Genomic DNA, 24,444 nt, shown 5'->3' with positions numbered 1-24,444 from the left:
ATGTTACTCGGTCGTTGTCGGTGTAATGCTAGTCCTTGCGTTTTCTCTAGCTGCCTCCTTGGCGGACTTGTCGAAGATGCTGGTTAGCGTGTTTGTTAGCCAAGCCTCAAGTAGTTTTTTCACTGCACGTGGCGCCTCTTCCGTCGTGGATGTAGAAGCTCCTTTACCGCAGGATGTTGTGATATTGCCGTAAGGGAGGGGCGACCCAACTCGCCTAGGGGAGCCGTTGGGCGTTATATCCCCGCCTTCTGTTTCAGAAACCTCATTGATGGTGTTCAAGAGGTCGGTGGTGAGATCAGCCACTGCCTTCATCCTTTCTTCTCCATTACCTCCCATGCCAGATCCGTGTGTACAAGAAAAAAGGAGTTTTGCTCTTTTTTTTGTAAACTGTGCTAATTATAGATCTAGAAGAAACTAAAAAATTAACTAGGAAATCCTCACAAACGGCGTCAAATTGTTTGACCGAAAAGTGTAAATCTCCGGTTAAACTAGTTAATTTTATGTAATGAGGGATTAAGCCTAGTTGATAATAATATCCCTGAATTTACAACTAGCTAACACAAATAACGCAGGCTAATGTTGGTGGGGGATTAAATGCAGTGTGCATTTAATATTACAAGAGGAGTAATGACAAAAGAATATCAAGCAATAAATAACAATAAATGACATTCACGTAAATAAAGAGAATGATTCACCCAATATTGAATGAGGTTGATGATTCTTCTTTCAGACAGTAATGAGTGATAGACAAATCCTAGAATATTGGAACTATTCTCGAATCTGATGGAAAAGTCTGGAATAATGGATGGTAGAATATTATTAGAAAGGTAGTGTTTGTATCTTTTCTAGAGTCTTCTTCTCAAAAAACGCTCTTATCCCAAAATATTACATGCCCATCCCCTTATCTCTTTTTCTATTCATATGGGACATATCCCTAGTCAACCCTAAAAGTACCAGTACATAGAATATTCAGTAGAATATTCCCTTAAATATCCTATTACAAAAATTAGCCGTTAGTACCGTCCTTGATACTTGACCTTGGCCGTTATTGACCGCTCGGCTACGAGCCCCGCTGTCTACTACTCGACCTCAACCACATCACTTTCCATAATACCACTCCATGCTAAATCTCATTGAGGCAGATTTTGACCTATACAAGATAAAAATTAGTTCCCAATAATACTATTGATCTTCGTTAAAATTTACCCAATCAGTATTGATTTAATGACCATATATTATTAAACATGTGTAATACCATTTGAAGTTAATTAAATTTATAATTGTCAAAGTTTTGATTAACTTAAATAGAGAAAAAAATGTAAGTGCAAAGATAAAATGAAATTGGATTTTGGAAGTCATATTAGAGATCTTATAGAGTAATCAGATGTACATACTAAAAGTAAAAGGGGATGTTATTGTCGATATAGTAAAGCCCTATTATACTACGATTATATTTGTGATAGGTTCAAACTGAATCCTCAGTAAGGAGTCTTATTTGCTCCAAGTTTGTTAACCAACATTTATTTTTGTCATATTTAATAGCAAGATTATGTACAGGTGTAAACAAGCCAGTGTAATTAAATCCTTATAATGGGCTTAAATTATATAGCCGTGTTTCCTGAGAGTGAGGGGCGTTAGTGCAATGCCGTCCTGGTTAGTTGGTGACCATACTCCTCTTAATTTGTACCAGAAAAGATAAGAGTTAAATAATTAAGCGAAGTAGAAGAAGGAGGAGATTGAGCTCTTAAGTGGCAGAAGATCCTTTTTCGTACTTAATGAGGGACGTACTTTTGTGGATTTTAATCTCTACCGTCTAATGTGACTCATCTACCATTGGAAATCCCACTTACCCTAAATAAATGGAGTTCCCTGTATCAATGCCTTTCACTTTTTCCCTTTGACTGAAGTTAAAGTGCTAAACTACCATTTATTCATGTTATCAACCACAAGGTGTTGCGATGGCGCTAACTTTTCTATGGTCAAAAAGTATTGAACAATAATATAGCGCTCTTAATTAATTACTCTCTTAAACCCTCATGCTACGACTATAAATTTAAAATCTGAAGTGCATATTAAACTAATAATAACTTAACACAACTAACAGTGCTTGTGCAAAGGGCAAAATGATGTCAAAATGCCTGTTTCCTGGTGGCTGATGAATGTGGTATATATGAGGCATGGGACATGCTAGCAAATGAAAGCAGCCCACGGATGTAGAGTAGCGTAGTCAAAAGCGCAACCTCGATCATGAGCTCATGGTTATAACTGACGTTGGTCCGTTCCATTGAAATTGTAATTAGCTACTACACCTTTAATTTCTTAGTTCTGTATGATCAAGAAGCTATTGACTCATGGGAGTTTGTTGAAAAATTAAAAGCTGCTTTGCTCCGCGGTATTATATGATTGTTTCCGCGGTAAGTAATTAAGCTTAGAGTCTACAGGTTTTCATAAACATAACCACAAGAGTTTCTTTTTCCAGATTAACACTAGAAAATGCATGAATAGTACGTGAATCTAATTCGCATAAGGGACCGCGGACTCCAGCTCAACCACTCAGGGAAGTAATTAAACTAAGACAATAAAAGAACCTTGAACAATCGACTTTCCGATAAGGTCCCAAGTATGTCCATTTTTCCTCTATGTTTGTTGGGCTTTTCTTTTCAACAAATTAATGCACAGTTGTAACATTGTTAATGTAGAAGAAGAAGTTTCAATCTATTGGTACTGTATCAGACAACCGAAACTACTAAATAGACGATGGCAATACACCAGTGTAGTTACCTTCTTGACAAATGATTGCGGAAAAGGGGCTACCAAATTAATAGTATTGCAAACAACAAAATCATGTCCTCGATCACCACTACGAGCATGTAAAACTGAAAAACATACTAGTTAATAGAGAATAAACAGGCTTGAAAATTAGCATTAACTTTAATATATGATTAAGTATGTAGAAAAGTAATTTGGACCTTGCTATTAACTAAAGCTTTGTTTTAGCAAACCATTAGTTAACCAGCCTAATGGAATGGGGTCCAACAGAATCATAGGCAATTGGGCTTGGAAATATGCCCAGCCACAAACCTTGATAAGGATTTTACTCCCACTAACACTATGCAACAACTCAAAAACAAAAATTAAAAGATATAGATACCATTATCAGATTATATAACTGTTCAAATAATATACATTCGTTCAAGAAAGAGCCAGATACCAGTATTTCAAAAGTTAAACAGCTCTATAATTATAATTTCTCAAAAAGAATCTGGAACTTTTTACTATAAAAACTTTGATTTTTATCTGAAATAGAGAGACTGATTATGAAAGCGTTAAAGAATAAACAGTCAAGCCATAGATGGTGTTTGGATTGACTTAAAAGCTGATCAAACAAGTTTAAAAGCACTTTTGAGCTTATTTGAGTGTTTGGATTAATCATAAAAATCCTTTTAAGCCAAATACTTTTAAGCTAAAATATCCAAAACAAGCCAAAAGCAATAAGTTGGGTACAAGCTCGTATGTTTGACCAAGTATTTTATCCTATTATTTCTTTTACTTTTTCTAAACCCCAAAACTACCCTTCCAATACTAATTAAATCCCGGTGCCATCTAATCGATGTTTTCAATCTTTCTGCTGTCATATTCCAAAATTTGTCAATTTCGTTGATGTTCTGACCTTAAAGCTAACACTAGCTTTATAAATAAAATGTTTAACAGATTCTAATATTTTATAAATATTGTTCTTTTAGTTTTTTTTTTCCTGGTTCCATAACATTTAAAAAAGAATTGTTGTTGAATCCCTTCATTTTTTAATTGGTGAAACTATATTTTAAATTAAAATATATCAATGAGTTTACATGTTACCCTAGAATTTAAAGTTATGAGTGAAAAATTATTTTTTTGGTCAAATAATTAATTATTGCATGTTATTTAAATAAATAATCTATATTTAGGTAGTTAGTTTAAATTAAAAGTGAACTAAATTATAAATTATTTGTATATGCATCAATTTAGAATAAAATATTATAATAATCATCTTTTTTATAGTGATAATAACTTTTAGGATATTTCGGTTATTTTAACAGAAATAAGTGCTTTCCAGCACTTGTTTGCCAAACACTTCAACAGTTTTTTTCAGTTTCAGCACTTTTATCCAAACACATAACTGATTATCTATAAAATAAGCTCCAGCACTTAAAAAGTGCTTTTAAACACTACTTTTTTTTAAGTCAATCCAAACGGGCTCATAATGTTGCAACATTTATCTTCCAGTAAACAAAGGTACAATGGGAAATTTTTAAATTAGGAATAGGAGTACTTTTTTTCAAATATGTTTCTGTTTTTGTTCCTTTTTTAATCAAGGTTTAGTAGGCGTAACACTACGAAAATTTTAAAATAGGAAAAAAAGAAATTTTGAAAAATGAAGTTATGTTTGCATATGAATTTCACATGAAAAAAAAATGAAATTTCATGAGTAAAAAATGTTATTCCACATTGCCAGTTGGTTTGACCGACCTTGAAATTACCTTTTTCTTAGTTTATTGAAATTGCAGATTTTTTTAACAGTAGTCACTGATATTCTCTGCTTTGGGTAGCCAAAAAGATATTGCTGTACTTGTTATTGTGCTCGAGACGTGTAGTTTGCTCTTGCCATACCTCCCCCATCCTCTGGCTCCTATAATCAACTACTTTGTTTTAATACAAATAAATTTAAAATTAGGACAAAATTAAATTTTTCGGTGTGTAAAGTTTATTTTCTCACAGTTAGTAAATATTATATCAAAAATTATTCTAAAAATTAAATGTGCGGTCTTTGATACTCCAAATGTAATGGTTCGTCTTTTGCAGATGAGCGAAGTAAATTAGAAAAGAAACAAAAGAAAACAAGTGTGGATTGTGTGGTAATGATGAAGCAAAAGGCCAGCTGACGTGGAATTAGATATTTGCAAGTCCAAAACACATGTATCCAATACAATAAAATACTTGCTCTTTCCGTTTGTCAATTGTCCGTCAATAATTTTTATTTCGAAACGAATAGGATATTTTATATTTGAAATATTTTAATATTAAAATATTTACATGGCTTACAATCATAATACTTCAGGATATTCTTTAAAATTATTAAGTTGTAATCGTATTTTTGGTATATAATTAGCAAGAGTTTTTCTCTTAAATTATTAGTCTAGTTAAATTTTGATGATATAAAATGAAATGTAAAAGGATATTTACTTGGTAAACAACATCTAGTGACAACATAATAAATGTACGTACGACATAATAAAATTTTGAGTTCCTGATTTCCCTTTGCCATAGACAAATACAATCAATGATGTTCTTTCGAAACAAAATTCACTCGCTACAAGTCCTAAGACTTGGCAGCTAGGTACAGTTCTATTCTACACGTCTTTATTTTGGTTATAACTAAATCAAATGAGGATGCATATTAATTAACTGTGATTAAATCAGAAAATTTTATGTAGAACAACATACTATGCGTTGTAATTTGTAAACATTAACAGCTTGTTTGGATGGTTGTTACTCATTGTATTGTATTGTATTGTTATCCCAAAATAATGTTTGTTTTGATTGTTTAATTAAAATTGATTGTATTATATTGTTAAATCAATTGATCCGGAACAATGAAAAGTCCTTTTTATGAAACAATTGATTTGGTGTGGTGTGATTGTTTCCTATTTTTCTTTTCAACTATGCCCTAAACTATTACTCCATAATTCTATTTTATCTTTTACCTTTTTTTTTTAATTTTAACTCCAAATCTCCCACCCATAACCTACTTTGTTTTCATCCCTTTTTTCTAGAACTTTTGTCGCTTCCAGCTCCAATGTAAAATTAATAATTTTGTTCCACTAAATTTGTTAGAATTTGTATGAATTTAATTACTTAATCTATTTATAAGACATATTTGGTAATAAATTAGTAGAAAGGGATTTCTTAAATTATTTTATGCATAATTCTTGATAAATTTAATATTTAAATAATTAAAAATATTTTAATAAACTTATCAGTTAAAATACAATATCATACAGTCAAACTAAATAATAATATCTTATTTAATAATTATAAATAAATATAATTTATTTAAATATTATATTAATACAATGATACAATATAATATATTATAAAAATATAGGTAACCAACTTCTTAACACGAGACAAATAAACTTTTTGAATTCTACAATCTGAAATTGGCAGCAATCGTGCCAAAACAGCAAAGAAACAAAATCACCTCAGCATCACCGCATCTATTTGAAGGCATCTCAGCAAAAAGTCACAATCTCTCCTTTTCTCTAATTATGTCTTGTATTAAAACTAGGTTGCATCGACCACGTCGAAGTTCCTTGTGAAATTAAACTCCACCTCAAATCCCTTCATTCCTGGAACTTTTCTTCTTTATTCTCATTTCTAATTTCCTCCGCCAATTCCTGGATCAGGAAATGCGTGATCATCCTTTTTAGGTTCTCTTGTTCTTTCTGGAGCATTTCTTTCTTGTACGTATGTTCTAATTGGAACTTATTCACCACATACCCATTTTCTTTTTTTATAATTTTAGACTTAGATCTGTTGCTTTATTCAGCTTAATTAGCGTTTATATGTTGTTATTCTTGACAGCTAAACAAGTTGAATTGCGAAGATGGGTAAGGACAAAGTGAAAATTGAAGAGAAATTGACTGGTTGTGAGGATCAAAAGTTGTCTGGTTCAAAGGAAGGGAAAGGGAAGAGATTATGGAAGAAGGTGAAGTACCAGCTGGTGGAGTACCATTCGTTGCCTGCCTATTTGAAAGACAACGAATACATTCTTGGCCATTACCGGGCCGAATGGCCTTTGAAGCAGGCCTTACTCAGCATTTTCACTATTCACAATGAGACCCTCAATGTTTGGACGTAAGATTTCCCAATTCTTCACTTTTAATATTTTAACAACCCTCTTATCCCAAGTTTGGAACTTTTCATGTTTTATAGAATTGAAGTTCGATTTGGAACTTTTTCCTGTTACGTTGATTGACTTGTATAGTATCCAGAACTACTGATCTTTTATCTTTATGCATATCTCCCTTATGTTTGGTACTAGAGATTTGAAAAGACCATATGCTATGAATTGAATTTTCGACAAAACGTTTTTCAACTTCATTGCTGAGGGCAGTAAGCCACACGGTAAACTAAGGTCCTTTGAGCTTTTGCTGAAAAGAGGTCAATGAGTCATTTAGCTGCTGTCATAAGATGAGGATCTTTTCAGGCCGAGAAGTAGCATCTATTTTTCTTTGTTTGAAAGGGTTATTGGATCGATCGGTATAATAATAGTAATTTGATGCTAAAAACATAAAAGTGTTTCATGAGTGCTACCGCTATCTGACCAAGGATAAGAATGCTACTTTAGTCATTTACTTTCTGGTTCAGAAGTTTGGACTGAGAAGAGATCTATAGCGGGTTTAATAAGTGTGCAATAATGGTTAGCAACAATTCCGAAACTGATCTATGGGATTGTTACCAAAGTTAAGAATAGACTCTTGTATTAGTGAAAATTGTGAGAGATCCTAACTCATATTTGGAGAGTAACATATGTATTCTATGTTTGTGCCTTGTATGGAGTTTAGGTACAAGGTGGACAGCTTAATTTACCTTTTGAATTTCCTTACTAAACCTCTACTGAAGCGGAAACTGCTGTCTTAGCATGTGCCTTCAGTTCTATTTCATGTTATTGCCGGTTCCTTTATGCTATGGGTTCATTGGTTTGCTAAATGTTCTGTCTATACTATCTTAAATTCCAACATACTAATTGAAAATCAAGAAATAATAGATTACTGACCAGAATCTTGATTTTCCTACTTGTTATAGGCATTTGATAGGGTTCTTCCTCTTCCTTGCGCTGACCATTTATACGGCAATCAAAGTTCCCAAGGTTGTAGATCTACATTCCTTACAGAATCTCCCTGATGTGCTGAGGAAGGCTGATTTACACAAATTACAATCAGAGCTTTTGACTTGTCTTCCTTCTTTGCCGCATATGCCTGATTTGCACAGACTTCGAGACGGTTTGCTACTATCCCCCTCTAGTTGGCATATTCTTGATCTCCTGACTAACTGTCTACCTGAGCGATTTTCCCTCAGCAACCATACGGATGTCTGCGTACTGGTAAGAATGCCTCATCATTCAACTATTTAGTTAGTGTCTGCTTAAGCTGCACATGTATGAAAGAATCATTGCTTCTAATGACTTCTTATTTTAGATTAAATAACCATAATTATCCAGCGGTCTTTATTGTACTGCTTGTTTACTTTGATTCATCTTATTGATTCTAACTGGTGCTGTCCTAGCTGTAATCAATGCCATTAAAGATGAATTTGTTTGTCCAGGAATTCTCAAATCTATAGTGGCGTTTATATCTTCTTTGGGCAGTGGTGCAGCCATTTTTTATTTTGTTTATTCCATCTGTCTTGCTTGCTTGGCTAAAGAGAGTATTCTATAAGACTATTCAGAGAGAGTGGCTAAACACTTATTAGTACACAAAATTTGTCATTTCAAATTAAGTTTGTTCATAGGTTGATTGATTTGTACTGCAGCATTAATTCCTATGCACATTGCTAAAGAACTTCTTCTCCGGCTTTTTTTCTCCTATATCAGAACTTTCTGAATTATTTGATTGGATATTCCCATGTGATGTTATTCATCTGACAGCCTTTTTGACTTTGGTTTTCTTTCAACACTATTGCTACATCAACCTTAAGATTTCCAATCTCTGCATAAGGACATTTTCCAGTGAGTGCTGATGGGCCTCTATTGCTCAATAATTAAACAGTTGACACAAATAGGGAGTCGTATCTTTAAACTTCTGGATCCCGTGATTGGAACGAGGACGTGGACCTGTTACATATCATAAAAAATTAAAGAACATGAAGCTGTTAGAAGGTCAGAGTTACTACTAATACATAAATATAAACTTCTTCCTAATGAAATACAACTTGTATATGTCACCCCTGGAAAATTTAATCTACCTAGTTCTCCTTGTTTTGGTAGTGCTTCATAATTTCCCTTTACTCTTTTTGCGCCGTGCTTATGATATTTTTAAAAAAAAATAAAAATTGTTGGATGGCTGTTCTATTACCTCATGCATTGCATGGTATGTATGAAAATGTATACAATTGCCTATTTTGAACCATTTGAATAATCTCCCGATTTATCTGATTATTCTGTTATCTTTCTTATCTTAGTAAAGCTTCATATTGAGTCTTTGTTCTTATTCAGCCTTCTTAGAGACTAAGAAATCTGTTAACCTAAACAAATCCCCTTGAAAAGGCCTTCATGTTTGTTTTGTAATTGGGGTGTCCAAGTGCAAAGATAAAAGGTCACTTGGGTTGCAATAGTGGGACACCACTAGATTCCCTAATATGCAGTCTCTTTATATAATGTACTTTCCTTGCATTATCTTTTGTTGTAGGGTTAAGGTTGAGTTTTTCTTCTTCTGGATTGCTTGAATCAAAAACTTTCCTGAGGTTTGCCTTTCTTACTCAACCTCCACTCTTTACAGGGTGGTATATCAATTCATCCTAAATGAAAACATAGTTAAATAGTAATACTTATTATACCTCATGTGCATCTCTCCACTATACCATTGCATGTCAATTTTCTACTCTAAGGTTCCCTTCCAAATGCTGTTCCCTTCAGTTGCTTGGATTCCTCCCATTTCGTGATAAGAGTCAGCCAAGCAACTTCAGAAGTGTTTGCATATGGAAAATTAAGTAAAGAATGGTAGTTTGATAAATCAGAAAACAGGAGTTAACAAACTACTTCTGGTTCATTATGTCCTTTCAAGTGATACTACCTATTAAACTTCTATACAAGAGAGCTAATATCCCCTAGTTATGATTTCTTCTAATCCAAGGCTGAAGTAGCGTTATTTTGAAATAATCACATAATTACTTGGATACCAGGAATGGTATATGCACTCAATGGTCTAGCCGTCTAGTTGTGATATTGATATTTCACTATTGTTCAATTTTTGCAGCGGAGTGTAAAGGAAGATGTGGCAAATATAATAGCACCATTGCTGGTGAGACCAATAACACGCTGGCCATTCTACGCCTTCCTTGGTGGGGCCATGTTTTGCTTGTTAGCAAGCAGCACATGTCATTTACTTTCTTGCCATTCAGAGCGTTTATCATACATCATGCTGAGGCTCGATTATGCTGGTATCGCTGCCCTGATATCGACTTCATTTTACCCTCCCGTCTATTATTCCTTCATGTGTTACCCCTTCTTTTGCAACCTGTACCTGGGATTTATTACCCTCCTGGGAATTGGCACAATATTGGGTTCCCTCCTTCCTGTGTTCCAGACCCCAGAATATCGAACAATTCGAGCATCTCTATTCTTTGGAATGGGCTTTTCAGGTGCTGTACCTATTCTGCACAAGCTGGTTTTATTTTGGCACCAACCCGAGGCGCTTCACACAACTGGATATGAACTTTTGATGGCCATATTTTATGGCATTGGAGCGCTGGTATATGCCATACGAGTTCCAGAAAGATGGATGCCAGGGAAGTTTGATATCGCTGGCCACAGCCACCAACTATTTCATGTACTTGTTGTGGCAGGGGCTTATACTCATTACCATGCAGGGTTGGTTTATCTCCGGTGGCGGGACCTGCAAGGATGCTAAGAGCTATTCAAGAATGGAAAAATCAGTGAGAATCCTTTGTGATGCGTTAGGCTAGTTCAAATGTACGTAAATGTAGAGAAGATGTGTTTGTCCCTCTGTTGTTTGCCCATCTTCAGTAATAAATGTTCTCATTTAGCAGCGATTGTCACTCAATTATCCTGTAGTGTATTATCAGGCACAATATGTACTTTCGTATTATGTTTCGTGAGATCTGTATCTATGATTTTAGAGTTTCAACCACACTGAAAGTTAATAGGATCTCGTCCAGCTTAAAGTATCTTACACAATGAATTGATTTCGTGGAGTAAAGTTAGATTTGCTTGGAACATATAAAAATAAAAGGAATTCCGAATTCTACAGCCTACAGTTAGTGTAGAATGTAGATCGAGAGAACCTCTTTTATTTGTACCTAAAAGTTAAACTGAGCATGAAAAAATAGAATTGCTCTCGTTGAGAATCGAACTCAAGACCTCCCGCTTACTAAACGGGTGCTCTAACCAACTGAGCTACGAGAGCTTTTGGTAGAAAGGCAACTGTATTTTAATAACAAGACCCGTTTCGCTCGCGCACAGCACACTAATCTAACATACTATCACGTGATGAACCAACTCCACCCAAAATTAAATCAAGATCCACCCCACCTGCTGGCTGCTGCACTATTTAATCCGAACTGTTACCTTGTTAACACATACTATAGAAAACCAACTTTGACAACGAAACAATACACATGATATCGCTAATTAAGTGCCTACGGCCTAATTTAAGCAAGCAAAAAGCTAATTTTACATTCGTCATTGTGTAAGATGTAATTTTTTCCTGTTAAAAATACAAATTTATTTAGCTTTTTGCCTATCTATTCTCCACATAATTGTTGAAGCAACAAAAGGTGTATTTACCATAGCCCAAACCATTTCCATGAAAAAGAAAAAGACGTATATTTATGTTTGTAGTGAATGCGAGATACTGTTACATCAGTTATATTTCTAGCTATATACTTCCGGAATTGCTAAACTGCTCGTTCAATTCTGTGAATATTAATTAAGTTCACAGAATACTCGAAATTAGCTAGTATGAACAAACATTCAACAAAATATCAAAAACAGAAAAGGGAAAAAGAAGATGAAAAGGATCTAGCAAATCTGACACAATTTAAGAAGTCACATGGGAACTTTAAAGAAAGTAGGAACTAAAGACGTATGACTTGAATTTCCTCTGATATCGAAACAAAGGTCTACGGATTGGTAGTTAGTAGTGGTATTATTTTATGCTCATATGTGATACAATTTATATAGAAGTTCATAGAACAACTAATTTCCCGTCAATCCTAGCACCCTACTTGGCTTTACCTAATTTACCCAACCTCGTCACTCAAGTTAATCCTCAATGAGTCATCTGTTGTTTAATTAACAATTAAAACAATTTAGGCATTAAATCCTTTGGTTTACTGATAGGGGTTAGTTTTAGGGGTTGAACTAATAGGAAAGAATTACTAGTTTCTGCCACGTTCCTCTATGGGATTGAGCAAAGAATTAATCTAGCCAATTAAATTTCGGACTAGTTACTCTGGAAAATTCCAGCGTATATAGGGTTGGCTTTTATCCGCTTTCAACAACCACTAGTTTAAAGACAAAGTTACCGTTGTGAATAACATAAAAAAGAACAAAAAAGACAAAGCAACCGTTAACTAAATAAGTACTCTATCCGTCTCAAATTATCTAGTATTTTTGTTTTACACGCTTGAATACGGTTAAAGCGGACCCGTCCGATTTTACTATTTGACCGAGATCGGGAGATTGTATCGAAGGACGGCCTCGTAACGGAACAGACTAAATCACGAGGACTAGATACCGAGTTCAGAACCGAGGTACCTGTCGAGATCGAGGCTAGTAGCGATCGAAACCAAATGAGACAAACATCGAGCAAGATCGAAGATAGCATAATAACAAAAAGGCGAAATATTCGTAACTGGTCGAGGATCACGGCGTAAACCTCGGTGACTGGTCGAGGATCATGGCGTAAATCTAGGAACGGATCAAATCAGAAACGGTTAATTAGCTAATCATGGAATTTTCTTCTCTAATTAGAATCATATCATAAGTGGGATTCTTCTGCTATATAAAAGAGAGTTCTAATCATTTGTAGGGATAGTTGACAAATAAAAAAGCAATATAATTCTCTTTCTAGTTTATACTATTGTTCATCAGCTTGTTATACTTTAATTGTTCTTGCATCAACCAGTTCGAGGGTATCCAAACTCGAGGGCTGAGTTTCATTCTAACATTGGTTTGCTTTGCTTTATAATTCATTTTCTGTTATTAATCTTCACATTTATCAATTGGTATTAGGTGAAATCACTCGTCCTTAAGACCATATTATAAGTTTAATTGTTATCCAATTTTAAGGGTAAACAGTTTGGCGCCCACCGTGGGGCAAAGGATAATAGTGATTGCTTAATACTAATTCCAATAACATACACTGATTTACACTTGTTCTCATAAGAATCTTTATTTTCAGGATAAACTTGTCAAACTCACAAGCAACGCCTACGCATGGTGACAACGGCCTCCGATTTCACGGAAAAAATGACAATATAGCCGCCCCAGGGATCGAGGTATCTCATGCTGACCTCGAAGAAGCACCAGTTGCAAATCTCGTCGATGCCAGTTCACATGTCGCCCTAAATGCAAATTTGGGTGTAGATACCGAAGGTAGCGTATGCAAGGAAGTTCGATCAGATGGTCGAAATACGCAGGGTGGAGAAGATGGTGGAGTTAGCCTCCAATTGATATTCAAAATGTTACAGGCTCAACAAGACACTATAGCACAACTACAGAATCAGCACCGAACACCGAGTAGGATCAAACCAGAAGTCGTCCACATAACCGAGCATGTGCCGGAAAGGTCGAACGCCAATGAATCGGGGATTGACCCCGCCATTATAAAAACACTCGAGGAGCTCACTAAACGGATTGAATTGGGGGAAAAAGAAAATCGAGCCAAATGACAAGAAAGTAGAGACATACAACTCCCGAGTTAACCAAATACCGGGGGCAACGCCGATTCTAAAGGGTATGGATTCAAAGAAATTCGTACATAAGCCTTTCCCTCCAAGTGCGGCCCCGAAACCCATTCCGAAGAAATTTTGAATGCCAGAAATTCCTAAGTACAATGGGACCACCGACCCTAACGTGCATGTCACTTCTTATACAAGCGCAATAAAAGGGAATGATTTGGAAGACGATGAGATTGAATTTATTCTACTGGAGAAATTTAGAGAAACTTTGTCGAAAAGAGCAATGATATGGTACCATAATTTGCCGCCTAATTCCATCGATTCCTTCTCCATGCTTACAGACTCCTTCGTAAAGGCACATGCCGGAGTAATAAAAGTTGTGACTAGGAAGTCAGACCTCTTCAAGGTGAAACAAAAAGACAATAAAATGTTGAGGAAATTCGTATCTCGGTTCCAGATGGAACGCATGGAACTACCACCGGTCAAAGATGATTGGGTTGTTCAAGCCTTTACTCAAGGTTTGAACGAATGAAGTTCGATGACATCACGACAGCTAAAGCATAAAATTAATTGAATATCCATCGATAACTTGGGCCGATATACATAATCGGTACTAGTTAAAGATCAGGGTCGAAGATGATCAATTGGGGACCCCTTCTGGTTCCGTTTATCCAAATAGGCCCGTCGGCAGAACTCAAAGGGATATCGACAGAGAACCCGGGCTGAACAGAGATCGGTATCAAACATACAATGCAGATCGTAGAAACAGCCGCCCAGGACGCAATACCATCCGAAATGATCGAAGGAATGATCGAGGACAGAGCTCTCGAGGGCTCATGAGCAAAAGTGGCTTCGATAAACATGTTGATCCTACAGAAGCACCACGATTATTGGAATATAACTTCAGCATCGATGCATCAGGTGTTGTGTCAGCCATTGGGAGAATCAAAGATACTAGATGAACCAGACCCCTACAAATCGATCCATCTCAAAGAAACCCCAATCAAATATGCAAATACCATGGTACACATGGTCATAGAATGGAAGACTGCAGACAACTGAGGGAGGAGGTGGCATGTCTATTCAACGAGGGTCACCTCAAGAATTCTTGAGCGACCGAGCTAAAAACCATTTCAGAAATAGGGATGCAAACAGGAAAAACGAGCAAGAAGAACCACAACATGTAATCCACATGATCATTAGTGGGGTCGATATTCCACAAGGGCACATGTTCAAATGCACTAAAGTATCAATCACCAGGGAAAAACGAACTCGAGACTATGTGCCAGAATGCACTTTATCATTCAATGATGAAGAAGCAGAAGGGATTTCACAACCCCACAATGATGCTTTGGTAATCTCTATCCTTATGAATAAAATTCAGGTTAAGCGTGTTTTAATTGATCTAGGAAGCTCGGCCAATATTATTCGATCGAGGGTCGTAGAGCATCTCGGCCTACAAGATCAGATCGTACCCGCAGCTCGGATTCTCAATGGCTTCAACATGGCGAGTGAAACAACTAAAGGTAAAATCATCCTACTAGTAAATGTAGCTGAAACTATTCAAGAAACAAAGTTCCACGTGATCGAAAGCGATATGAGATACAACGCACTGCTCGGAAGACCCTGGATTCACAACATGAGGGTGGTCCCCTCAACCCTTCACCAAATATTGAAGTTCCCAACACCGGATGGAATAAAAACGGTGTATGGGGAACAACATGCTTCCAAAGAGATGTTCGTGGTCGATGAAGTAATACCGGTATCGGCGCTTTCGTCAGCAAAGGGATCGGAGTCCAAAGGAAAATAGGAAGCTAAATAGCAACCACAGCCACCAGCCTCGACTCAGTCGGAGAAGCAGGGAACGGACGAGGATGATGACTACTGGATCCCTCGATCCTTCATAATCCCCGAGGATTCCGACGTCACCAAATCGACAGTTGAAGAGCTGGAGCAAGTCATACTGATCGAACATCTATCCGATTAAAAGGTATACCTGGGTATGGGGTTAACCCCCGAGCTCAGGGGAAAAACTCATTTATTTTCTTATCAATAATATGGATTGTTTTGCTTAGTCTCACCTAGATATGACAACGATCCTGCCGGAGATCACTACACATCGACTAAGCTTGGATCCGAAGTTTCTCCCGGTAAAATAAAAGAGAAGGCCCCAGTCCGAGGTAAAACATGCATTCATCAAAGACGAGGTAACCAAACTTCTCAAAATAGGATCCATTCGAGAGGTAAAATATCCTGAATGGTTAGCAAACGTAGTCATAATCCCTAAAAAGGGAAATAAACTCAGAATGTGCGTATACTATAAAGATTTAAAGAAAGCATGTCCTAAAGACTCTTTTCCTCTACTGAATATCGATCACATAATCGATGCCACAGCCAGCCACGAGATTCTTAGTTTTCTCGATGCCTACTCCGGGTATAATCAAATACTAATGAACCTGGAGGATCAGGAAAAGACTTCATTTATCACTAAGTACGGTACATATTGTTATAATGTAATGCCGTTTGGACTAAACAATGTTGATGCCACTTATCAACGCTTAGTAAATCGAATGTTCGAAGAACAAATAGGCAAATCAATGAAGGTTTATATTGACGATATGCTAGTTAAGTCCCTACGAGCTGAGGACCATTTGACACATTTGTAGGAGACCTTCGATATACTAAGGAAGTACAACATGAAGCATAACCTGGAGAAATATGCATTCGGGGTCGGCTCGAGAAAGTTCCTCGGCTTTATGGTATCAAATCGGGGGATCGAAATCAACCCCGATAAGATCGAGGCAATCGAAGACATCACAGTCGTGGACAATGTTAAAGTCGTACAAAGATTAACAGGGCGCATAGCTACCCTAGGCCGATTTATCTCGAGGTCTTCAGATAGAAGTCACAAGTTCTTCTCGCTGCTCAAAAAGAAGAACAGGTTTGCATGGACCCCAGAATGCCAACAAGCATTGGAAGGATTAAAGTGGTACCTCTCGAACCCGCCACTGCTTCATACTCCGAAAGTGGACGAGCGACTCTACTTGTACTTAGCAATCTCAGAAATCACGGTAAGTGGGGTCCTAGTTCGAGAAGAGCAAGGTACGCAATTTCCTGTTTACTATGTTAGTTGAACTTTAGGTGAGGCCGAGACCCACACTTAGAAAAATTAGCGCTTGCCCTAATAAGCGCCTCTAGGAAATTAAAACCATATTTTCAGTGTCATCCGATCTGTGTGGTGACTACTTATCCCCTTCGCAATATTTTGCATAAGCCCGAACTTTCAGGCCGATTGGCCAAATGGGCTATCGAGATCAGTGGGTATGATATCGAGTATCGACACCGAACGACCATCAAGTCTCAAATCTTAGCGGACTTCGTGGCCGGCTTTACGCCAGCCCTCATACCCGAGGTCGAAAAGGAACTATTATTAAAGTTGGGTACATCATCGGGGGTGTGGACCCTCTTCACAGATGACGCTTCGAACGTGAAGGGGTCTGGGCTAGGCATCATTTTGAAGCCGCCCACGGGTAATACTATTAGACAAGCTATCAAAACTTCTAAGTTAACTAACAATGAGGCCAAGTATGAGGCCATGATTGTAGGTCTCGAGCTAGCTAAAGGTTTGGGAGAAGAGGTCATCGAGGCCAAATGTGACTCCCTGGTTGTGGTAAACCAAGTCAACAGAACCTTCAACGTTTGAGAAGATCGAATGCAGAGGTACTTGGACAAACTATAAGTGACTCTATGTTGGTTTAAAGAATAGACCCTACAGCATGTACCTCGAGAACAAAACAGCGAAGACGATGCTCTTGCAAATTAGCTCGGGGACTGTCATACAACTTTCAAGGTCAGTAATCGAAGAAGGCCACGTCAAAATCAACTCCACAATTCTGACCTGGGATTGGAGGAAAAAATATATCGAGTACCTAAAGAATGGGAAGGTTCCATCGGATCTTAAGGAATCGAGGATTCTACGTATGAAGGTCGCACGATTCACATTGGCCGAAGATGGAATTCTATATAGAAGGATGTTCGATGGACCATTGGCAATATGTTTGGGACTAGGAGATACCGACTACGTCCTACGAAAAATCCACGAGGGCACCTGCGAAAATCATTCCGGTGCCGAATCATTGGTTCACTAAGTCATCAGAGCAGGATACTATTGGGCCGATATGGAAAATGATACAAAAGAGTTTGTTCGAAAGTGCGACAAATGTCAAAGGCATGCACTGATGATTCACCAACCCGGAGAGCAACTCCACTCAGTTTTATCTCCATGGCCATTCATGAAATGGGAAATGGATATCGTCGGCCCTCTACCATCGGCCCCCAGGTAAAGCTAAATTTATTTTATTTATAACTGATTATTTCTCTAAGTGGGTTGAAGCATAGGCTTTCGAGAAAATTAGAGAGAAAGAAGTCATAGACTTCATCTGGGACCACATTATATGCCAATTCGGGATGCCTGCCGAGATCGTATGCGATAATGGAAAGTAATTCGTCGGCAGCAAAGTGACAAAGTTTCTCGAAGATCATAAAATAAAAAGGATCATGTCAATGCCATATCACCCGAGTGGGAACGGACCGGCAGAATCGACAAACAAGACCATCATTAAAATTCTAAAGAAAAGATTGAACAACGCTAAGGGAAAATGGAGAGAAATATTGCCCGAAGTCTTTTGGGTGTATCGAACAACGCCAAAATCTAGTATGGGGGCGACACCGTTCTCTTTAGTATATGGCGACGAAGCTCTGATCCCGGTTGAAGTCGGGGAACCCAGCGTCAGGTTTCGATATGCAACGGAAGAGTCAAATCACGAGGCTATGAATACAAGCCTCGAATTGCTAGATAAAAAACGGGAAGCCGCCCTCGTTCGAATGGCCGCACAGAAACTACGGATCGAAAGGTACTACAATCGAAGAGCCAATCTTCGACACTTCAAAATCAGGGACTTGGTTCTGAGGAAGGCCACCCTCAATACTCGAGACCTAAACGAAGGAAAACTTGGCCCGAACTGGGAGGGATCGTATTAGGTCCTCGATATCATCGAAAAGGGATCCTACAAACTTGGCACGATGAACGACGAACAATTACCAAACAATTGGAGCATATCACTCCTCAAACGATATTACTGCTAAGTTACGACCTTCTCCACTTTCGTTTATATTTTATACTAACCATTTGCAAGTGTTTAATCGAAGACATCAAAGGATTCTTCAAACACAAAGTCCCTAGGTCTAAAAGCACGCGTTGCACTCTTTTTCTCTTAGACTGTTTTTTATCCCAAATGGATTTTTTCGGTGAGGTTTTTAGCGAGGCAACCATTGTTCGTGCTAACTTAGAGCAATTCAACAGTATCTGAGGCTCCTTTACAATCAACCTCGAATACTGGGGGGCATCACCCTCGGATAGTTACAAGGAAAATACTTCATGCCGATAAGGTATCGATAGGTAAATTTTGTAAGTGTCAAACGGTCAAACGAACCATGCCCATGTAGATTACTCGAGCCCTAATGGCAAACATGTGTGCATGTTAATCTATTGAAAAAAGTATTTTTCCTTGCCAGATATTGCAGCCTTAGAGAAATTTTTACTTTACAATGTCGTGCTTGTGATCTTTTATGGAAACTAGCTTAAGGGCCAGTCATAACTAAAGTACGAACAATTGACCTCGCACTCGGGGAAAAATCGACGTGATCGAATTACTAAAACCTCGAGATTGTAAGACATTAAAAAGGCAAACCCCGATTTTATAGACCACGGCCACCCCCCACTCGGGGACTGATACTTAGAACAAGTTCGAAGTATAACAGGGGAACAAGCCCAAAAGGCGAATCCCAAAGATAAAGGCTACGACCAAATTAACACGGTTCAGAGACGTCTGATTTCCGTTATAAAACAGGCCTTCGAATATTTTTATAAACCGATTAAAACGGCTACCCTCGGCTGAATTACTAAGGGTCTCGATAATATCGACCCTCAAAAACCCTAATGGGTACAAAGTATTTCGAACTCTCGAACAAATTTTTTATTTTATGCTAAGGCATAACAGATTTTATATGACTAAACAATAAACTTTTTAAGCCAAAAGGGGGAGAAAGCCATTCTTTTTACTATGGTCGTATCGGCCTAATTCAAGAGCCTAAAGGGCCATTTTATTTTTGAGTTCGAAAAATCATCCTCATTCAATTAAAACCTAAGGGTTACCTTACTCTGAGTTCGAGCAAGTACTCACTCGGTTATAAAAACTACACTAGTCCGGCTTCGATCAAATTGCCCAAGCCTCGAACTTATGAACAAAATTTTCATAAGGCATGAATGAAACAAAATTTTCACAAGGCAGAAAATGAAATAAAGACAAGTCGAAGAGAGATCTTTATATATATGAGAATATTTACAAGGTCCAATCAGAATCCTACACAAAATATCAAAAGTGAAAAATCCTAAGGTTCCTAATTTTTCTCAGGGGCAGCTTCTTCTCCATCGAGGTCCTCCCCATTCTCGGACCCCCTCTTGTTGTCATCATTATCATTATCGGAAGAGGCCATCACTCCAGCATCAGCTTTAAGCTCTCTAGCCTTTATTATCTCGTCGATAAGATCGAAACCTCGAGCATGGATCTCCTCGAGGGTCTCCCTCCGAGATTGGCATTTGGCGAGCTCAACAATCCAATGTGCTCGAGTTTGAGCAGTCTTGGCTGCCTCTCTCACTTGGACTTGAGCGGTTTCATCATCTGCCCGGTAGATGGCCACGATCGCATCTGCCTCGGCCTTTGCCTTTTCGGCTTCAGATTTGGCCTTTGTAATTTCGAAAGCCAACCGAGCCTCGAGATCCTATATTTGCTTTGCCTGAGCAGCTTCTTTTTCAACAGCAAAGAGGTCCATACTTTCTTTCCACCCCAAGGTATCCGCCTTCATCATGTCGACCTCTTCACGAAATTGCTCGATCCTCTCGACCTTCTGTGGTAGCTGTGAGATTGAAATGTTAGCCATCGTTCCCGACTCGAGCCTATGAGCTTTTAAGATTTTCATTACCAGCTCGATCAGGTCGGTCTGCTCTTTGTGAGTCGTGGCCAACTCGGCTCGAAGGTCCTTGATCTTTTCTTCTTTTTGCCCACCGGGAAGGTTAAGGGCATTCCTCTCCTCGGTAAGCCTTTGAATGCCGGCCTCGTACCGACTCAGCTCAGCTCGAGATCAAGAAAATGCTTCCCGATGAAGCGTTGAGGCCTACGCAGAAAGAAAAAAAGAAGTTAGATAAGAAGAGAAAAATGAACACAAGGGTAATACCAACAAAGGGAATTAAGGCTTACCCGATTCAAAGCTTGCTGTTCTTCGTTGAAAAGGCTCGATGCCGCGCCCGAGTCCTTCCTCGAGACCTCCAAGTCGCTCAGGCCGATAGCATCTTTGACTCAGGTAAAGTAATCACGGAAGGGGTCCTCCCTTCTGTGGGTTCCTTCTATGGAGGGGATCTTCAAGGCCCGAGCCTCTTGAATCATCTCCTCATAAAGCAGCGGGGAGCCTCCAATTTCTATTGAACTAAGTGGATTACTTGGGGCGTATTCTCCATCTCGAGGGGCCTCGAGACCAGCCTATACAGCCATACCCACCGTTGGATCATTATGATGGGAGGCATCTTCAATCCTCGAGGACTCGGGAGCCTCGCCCAAGTCTCTTCCCGAGACCCCTCATCTCGAGACGGAGTCTCTACAGCCTTCATCGATTCACTAACCTTTGGGGGCTTGGTGCTAATTCCCACTCGGCCCATCAGCCGGGAGTCGTCTTCTTCCTCTTTTTGGTGTTCCTCCCTTAGACGTCGAACAGAGTCTTCGGTCGGGAGGATGATGTTCTTACTCGATTTACAAGCCTTCTTCTTCTTTGGTTCTAGATACTCAGAGGTTGAGGTCTTTTTCCTCTTTTTGTCCTTCACCGATTTTGGTGTCGGGATCAAAGTTTCCTCCTCAGCAGATAAGGGCCTCATGACAACATCTTTGCCAAGGCCTGTATGAAAGGAAATTAAGTAAGAAATGCTTTAACAAAATCATCAAAGACGTGAAAAAAGGGGCTTACCATGCGTTTTGGCCTCCCATCGGCCCTTTGATAAATCGCGCCATGAGCGCTCGGCATACTTAGAGGTCGAGGCCATGTCCCGAACCCGGCTCTTGAGGTTAGGAATTGCACCGGAAATCCAAGCGACCGCTACATCACAGAAAAGGAAATCGATGAGAAGAAGCAAATGAGCAAAATAATAAATAGGAGCTAACAGTGGGATTGTACTTACGCTTCGTATTTTATTTTTCGGGAAATGGCATCTTCTCGGCTGGGATTAGGTCAGAAGTGCTCACTCGAAGGAATTGGCCCATCCAGCTTCAGTCATTGTCCTCGTCTATGCTCGAGAACAACACTTTGGTAGCTCGGCGTTGGAGTTTTATCAACCCGCCTCGATAGAGGCGGGGGCTGTACAACCTGATGAGGTGGTCGAGGGTGAAAGGCATCCCCTCGACTTTGCTCACAAAGAATCGGAGCAGAATAATAATTCGCCAAAAGGAAGGATGGACTTGGCCTAGGATTGTTTGATATTGACGGCAAAAATCAACGACGACGGGGTCGAGAGGGCCAGCGTGAAAGGGTAAGTATAAACACTTAGAAACCTTTCCACATGGGTGGTGATGTCCTCTTCGGGGGTCGGGATCACTACCTCTTTTCCATCCGAGTTGCAGTCTTTCTAACACTGGTTTGCTTTACTTTATAATTCATTTTCTGTTATTAATCTTCACATTTATCAATTGGTATCAGGTGAAATCACGTGTCCTTAAGACCACATTATAAGTTTAATTGTTATCCAATTTTAAGGGTAAACAACGCTCTTAAACAAATAATAATTAGAAGGTATTTTTAATTATTTTATTCTTATTTATGTCTTATTGGTATTTTAATAATTATAATATTATTTCATAATTAAGGTATTTATAATCTTTAGAATAATTGCTACTAAGGATAAAATATAAAAAATAAGTAAACTTATATTGAATTTTTAAAATGATAAATAATTTTAAATAGCTATTTTTAGTAATGACGGTACATATTTGACGGAGGGGAAGTATAAGAAGCCGAAAAACCTCCACATTCCAATGTCCTAACCTATCACGATTTTTCTTTCTGGCCTAATATGGTTTCTGATGTGGCTATTAACATCATTACGGTTGGAAAAAGGTGATTAATTAAAGTTGGAATCTGAGGCAGTAGTAATATTTTAATAGACCTGATTCGCGGTAAAAGGAGACAATTAGTCGGAATAAACGGCAACTTTCCATTACACGAAGATAGGCTTATGCAACCTTGATATACTGTATTGCTAAACACTTTATTGGAGAACCAAAACTTTTTCAAGATAAGAGTTTAAAATTTCTTAACAATCTTAACTGTTCAAAATTAACAGATTTTAGATGGTATAAAGATATGTTTATAAAAAAAGTTATGATCAGAGAAGACTGCGGTAATGCTTTCTGGAAAGAAAAATTTATCAATGGTCTACCAAGATTGTTTGCCGAAAAGGTAAGAAACAAAATGAAAGATAGATTCAACGGTCTAATCCCTTATGACAATCTTACATATGGGGATTTAATCAGTTTTATTAATGTTACAGGTCTTGACTTATGTACAGACCTCAAACTTAAAAGCCTTATTAAAAAAGACAGGCTCCAATCCGAAAATTTCCTAAGATTTTCCCCTATCTTTTCTCTCCCTCTCTGTAAAAATGTTCTCTTATGTTTGAATAAAGCTTTTAACAAGTAAGTGTTTCTGTCTTTACTATTTAATTACGCATTTATTTTATCTATTTTAAAGATAAAACTTAAGATCCTCTTAATGGTAAAAACCCAATCGGTAAACCGTCTTAATCGAAAAGTCAAACCAAATCGATTAAAAAATTCGATTATATTTGATTTAATTTAGTTTGATATTGAGTAAAAAAAATCGAATCAACCCGACATATAAATATATAATTTTTATATAAACTTTTAAAACTATTTATATAATTTTCTTTAAAAATATCAAAAAATATTTGCGATTCTTTTATGGGATATAATATTTAGTTAAATATGAAGTGCTCTATATTTATTAACTTTATATAATAGGTTGTACGATCACTTTCTTATGAAGTGTTAGTGAAATGCGTCAATCTCTTTGTTCTTCCATATTCATATGTCAATATCTATTAAATTCTAATATCTTTTTCGAATTTAAAATGGTATTTTGACAATTTAAAATTAAATAGACCATATCATTAAATAGGTATTTTTATATTTAATTATTAAATTCGATTAACCTTGAAAGTATACATCAACATAAAATTATTGTGACGATTAAAAAATAACTATCATGTATTTCTAAGAAATTTCTTCCATAAGAATATTTTAATAGATCATATATTTATTAATTTTTCAAAATTTTTACTAAACATATAGTCCCCCCGTTTCAATTTATGTGAACCTGTTTGACTAAACACAGAGTTTAAGAAAAAATGAACGCTTTTCGAATTTGTGGTCCTAAATAATTCAAAAAGGGGGCAGAGTATTTATATAGTTATAAAAGCTGCTCATTAAGGGCATAATTGTAAGTTTAAGCAAAATTATTTCCAAATTTGGAAAAGAGTCATTCTTTTTGGAACAGACCAAAAAGGAAATATGTTCACATAAACTAGAATGGAGGTAGCTCCGTTCCAATTTATGTGAACCCGTTTGACTGGGCATAGAGTTT

The 24,444-nt window shown here is 37.5% G+C and overlaps 1 protein-coding gene and 1 non-coding gene across 5 annotated transcripts; one reads left to right on the top strand and one right to left on the bottom strand.

Moving 5' to 3' along the window:
* The first annotated feature begins 6,202 nt into the window (after positions 1 to 6,202).
* On the top strand, positions 6,203 to 10,910 carry LOC104115857 (heptahelical transmembrane protein 4-like). 4 transcript variants are annotated; one of them, XM_009626577.4, is made up of 4 exons: positions 6,203 to 6,503; positions 6,625 to 6,897; positions 7,849 to 8,146; positions 10,017 to 10,910. In XM_009626577.4, the coding sequence occupies exons 2-4, from the start codon at positions 6,647 to 6,649 to the stop codon at positions 10,668 to 10,670; spliced, it is 1,203 nt and encodes a 400-aa protein (XP_009624872.1). In that variant the 5' UTR covers positions 6,203 to 6,503; positions 6,625 to 6,646; the 3' UTR covers positions 10,671 to 10,910. The 4 variants fall into 4 exon arrangements, with proteins under 4 accessions (XP_009624872.1, XP_018633084.1, XP_070052050.1 ...); XM_018777568.3 differs by having other exon boundaries at positions 6,203 to 6,507; XM_070195949.1 differs by lacking the exons at positions 6,203 to 6,503; positions 6,625 to 6,897; positions 7,849 to 8,146 and adding an exon at positions 8,187 to 8,920.
* A 202-nt stretch (positions 10,911 to 11,112) lies between these two features.
* Positions 11,113 to 11,186, bottom strand: TRNAT-AGU (transfer RNA threonine (anticodon AGU)). Its single transcript has one exon. It is a non-coding gene; the product is annotated as a tRNA-Thr (tRNA).
* Between the last annotated feature and the right edge of the window lie 13,258 nt (positions 11,187 to 24,444).

Source organism: Nicotiana tomentosiformis, chromosome 2 (assembly GCF_000390325.3).
Source record: "Nicotiana tomentosiformis chromosome 2, ASM39032v3, whole genome shotgun sequence".
Lineage (NCBI taxonomy): Eukaryota > Viridiplantae > Streptophyta > Magnoliopsida > Solanales > Solanaceae > Nicotiana > Nicotiana tomentosiformis.
Note: the sequence above shows the minus strand (reverse complement) of the source record. Positions and strands in the feature narration are given on the sequence as shown.